Genomic DNA, 2,637 nt, shown 5'->3' with positions numbered 1-2,637 from the left:
CTTGTAGCTTATTCTGTTTGAAAATAACAGAATTAAATTTGATTTTTTGAAAAAAAAAGCGGTTACATTTGAATGGCCAGTCACAGCTGTCGTTACCCTTCACGCTAAAACGCACAAGTTTGTGTGACAGTAAAGCTACAGCTTCAAGGTGACTGAGAAGTCTGACCTCTACAAAACACTGATTAACAGACTATGGTTAGCATTAAGAGTGTGGAAAGGCAACAGAGACAACAAGTAACTGACTGTCTGCTTTAACGTTGCCATTGAAAATAGGATGACAACCATCATTAAATTTATTCTCACATTTTAAACAGGCTGAACAAATCAACATGCTGAAACACACCTCTTTTTTAAACTAGAACCTCATGAATGAGCACTCGGCACTGAGTTGGTTCCGTTTTGTTTATTTAGTTGGTCTGTTCATATCAAGAGATTATATACACAAATTAGTACAAGAAGAGTTATCCCAAAAAAAGCAGACAACCCAGGTGAAAAAGATTTTAATATGCTATTCCTGTCAATGCTGTCTGCTGGATTTCGTGTCAATTTACTTTTTTTCTTTTTTCTCATATTTTACAAACTTTTTTTAAAGCTAAACAAGAGAAACACATGTCTACACTCTTATTTTAAGATAATTTTCCAGTTAGAGAAGAATAGGCGCAGTGTATTAATAGCTACAGCAGACAATACCAAGAAACAACAGCAAAAAAAAATCCCCCCTGGCTTTAAATACCAGGGCGAGTGGTACAAAAGTCACCTTTTCTCTAGAACTTCTGGTTGGACTGAAAGAGAAAGCAAACAGTAAATTTACCCAGATCTATTAAAGTAAATGTTCACACTATAACTGGTGTTATTTTGATTAAAACAATTTACTGTTTTATACTGAACCTTAGATATTTTCTGAAAAGATAATGATTCCAAGAAGACCCCAGAACAGAAAGTGGAGAAATACACAACTCTCTCCTTTTCCACACTCAATGACTATTCAGCAAACAGCTTCACATTTCACTCCTCCCACTCACTCAAAGTACCTGAAGTAAAGGACAGAGAAAAAAAAGACAGGTGTGGATCGGACACAATCTCACTGCACACCAGTGACTGTAAGAGCAGGTGTGAAGCTATGAGGCGTCTTAAGGGTCACAGATCAGCGTCTGCACCACAGACTTGCTTGCAAAGTGAAGAATCTTGTGGCAGTTCAGAGCTTCACGCTTCTGCATCCCTGCAGGACGAGCAGAGGGACAAAGAAGAAACTTTTGTTACATAGCACTTATAAACACCAGAAACTGCAAAGTGCTTTACAACATAAAAGGAATAAATATCAATGCATATAAACCAGTAGAGATGGGTGATGCCTATTGAACTGGCATTGGACAGTGTCTACAGTAAAATATCGTGATGGACGATGGCGGTGGCTAAGGAAAGTGCTGGATTTGTACTTATGTAATAAGATGGCTCACTATCGGGGAACTGTGTTACACAGCAGAGACTGGCACCAGAAGGGGATCTGGTTCAACTTGACGCTGCCGCCACAATGACTGTGCAGAGCTGTCCTGTCTGTGGGTGCTACAAACCGCCGTGCTGTGCTCTGGCAACTAATAAGCCTCAAGTTAATCTTCCTGGATCGCATTTCACTGTCTCACAGTACACAACACAACACACAGCTCCCTGTGTTGTTTTATCGTCTCTGTGTGAACATGGCCTTGGCCTCACATCTCGACACGCTAAGCAGGCTCTTAGCCAGACCTGGGCATTTTACGGCCTGCGGGCCACATCCGGCCCTTTGGGCGTCCCTGTCCGGCCCGTGTGAGGTCCATCAAATCAGAACATGAATGAAAAAAGTTCACGGGTGAACTTAAGATCCCCGACCTACTGGGTGAGAGACGGGTGATGTTGGCCAGCTAACCCTCAAAATGTCAATTCACGCCAAAAAAAGAAAAGTTGATGCCGAATGCCGCGTTTTCAACAAGACATGGACTGGAAAGTATTTGTTTACAGAAGTCAAAGGTAAAGCAGTGCGCTTAGTTTGTGGTACACAGGTTGCTGTGTTCAAGGATTACAATTTGAATCGCCACTACGTGACCAAACATGAGGAGAAATACAAAAACTTGTCGGATGAAGAGCGCGCAAGAGAGTCGGATGCTTTGCTAGTGAAACTGCATAACAAACAAAGACTTTTTACAAAACTTTCCATACCCAGAGATGCAGCTTTCAAGGCAAGTTATGTCATATCCCACAAAATCGCCAGAAAAAGTAAGCCGTTTTCTGACGGAGAGTTTATTAAAGAGTGTTTGTTGGACTCTGCAGCACTAATATGCCTGGAGAAAAAGGGCGCATATGAGAACGTCCCCTCTCCCAACGCACTGTAACGAGGAAGGTTGAGGACATCGCAGGAAATCTTTGGATCTACCTACATATGTGAACAGATATTCTCAGTGATGAAGTTCAACAAATCCAGATTTCAATGCACTTGTTCAAGCCCTAGCCAAACTGGATTTCTCTCACTGAACAAGTAAAATGAACTGAAAATATATATCTTTACCATACTGCAAAACACCTTTTCAGTGTTATGTGAAGTTGAAAATAAAATGGAACTGTGATGTAATGTTTGTTTTTGTTTTTACTGTTTATTACTTCTAT

General features: G+C 40.7%; 1 protein-coding gene across 3 annotated transcripts in view; it reads right to left on the bottom strand.

The window, feature by feature from the left end:
* Positions 1 to 388: 388 nt before the first annotated feature.
* The window catches only part of itm2bb (integral membrane protein 2Bb), a 15,134-nt gene continuing 12,885 nt past the window's right edge, over positions 389 to 2,637 (bottom strand). For all 3 annotated transcript variants that reach the window (XM_020621550.1, XM_020621551.1, XM_020621553.1), the window contains one exon: positions 389 to 1,219. In XM_020621550.1, the coding sequence (XP_020477206.1) occupies positions 1,131 to 1,219 (89 nt within the window). In that variant the 3' untranslated portion in view covers positions 389 to 1,130. The remainder of the gene's footprint in view (positions 1,220 to 2,637) is intronic.

The sequence above is a fragment of the Monopterus albus genome, unplaced genomic scaffold (assembly GCF_001952655.1).
Source record: "Monopterus albus unplaced genomic scaffold, M_albus_1.0 scaffold261.1, whole genome shotgun sequence".
Classification (NCBI taxonomy): domain Eukaryota; kingdom Metazoa; phylum Chordata; class Actinopteri; order Synbranchiformes; family Synbranchidae; genus Monopterus; species Monopterus albus.
Note: the sequence above shows the minus strand (reverse complement) of the source record. Positions and strands in the feature narration are given on the sequence as shown.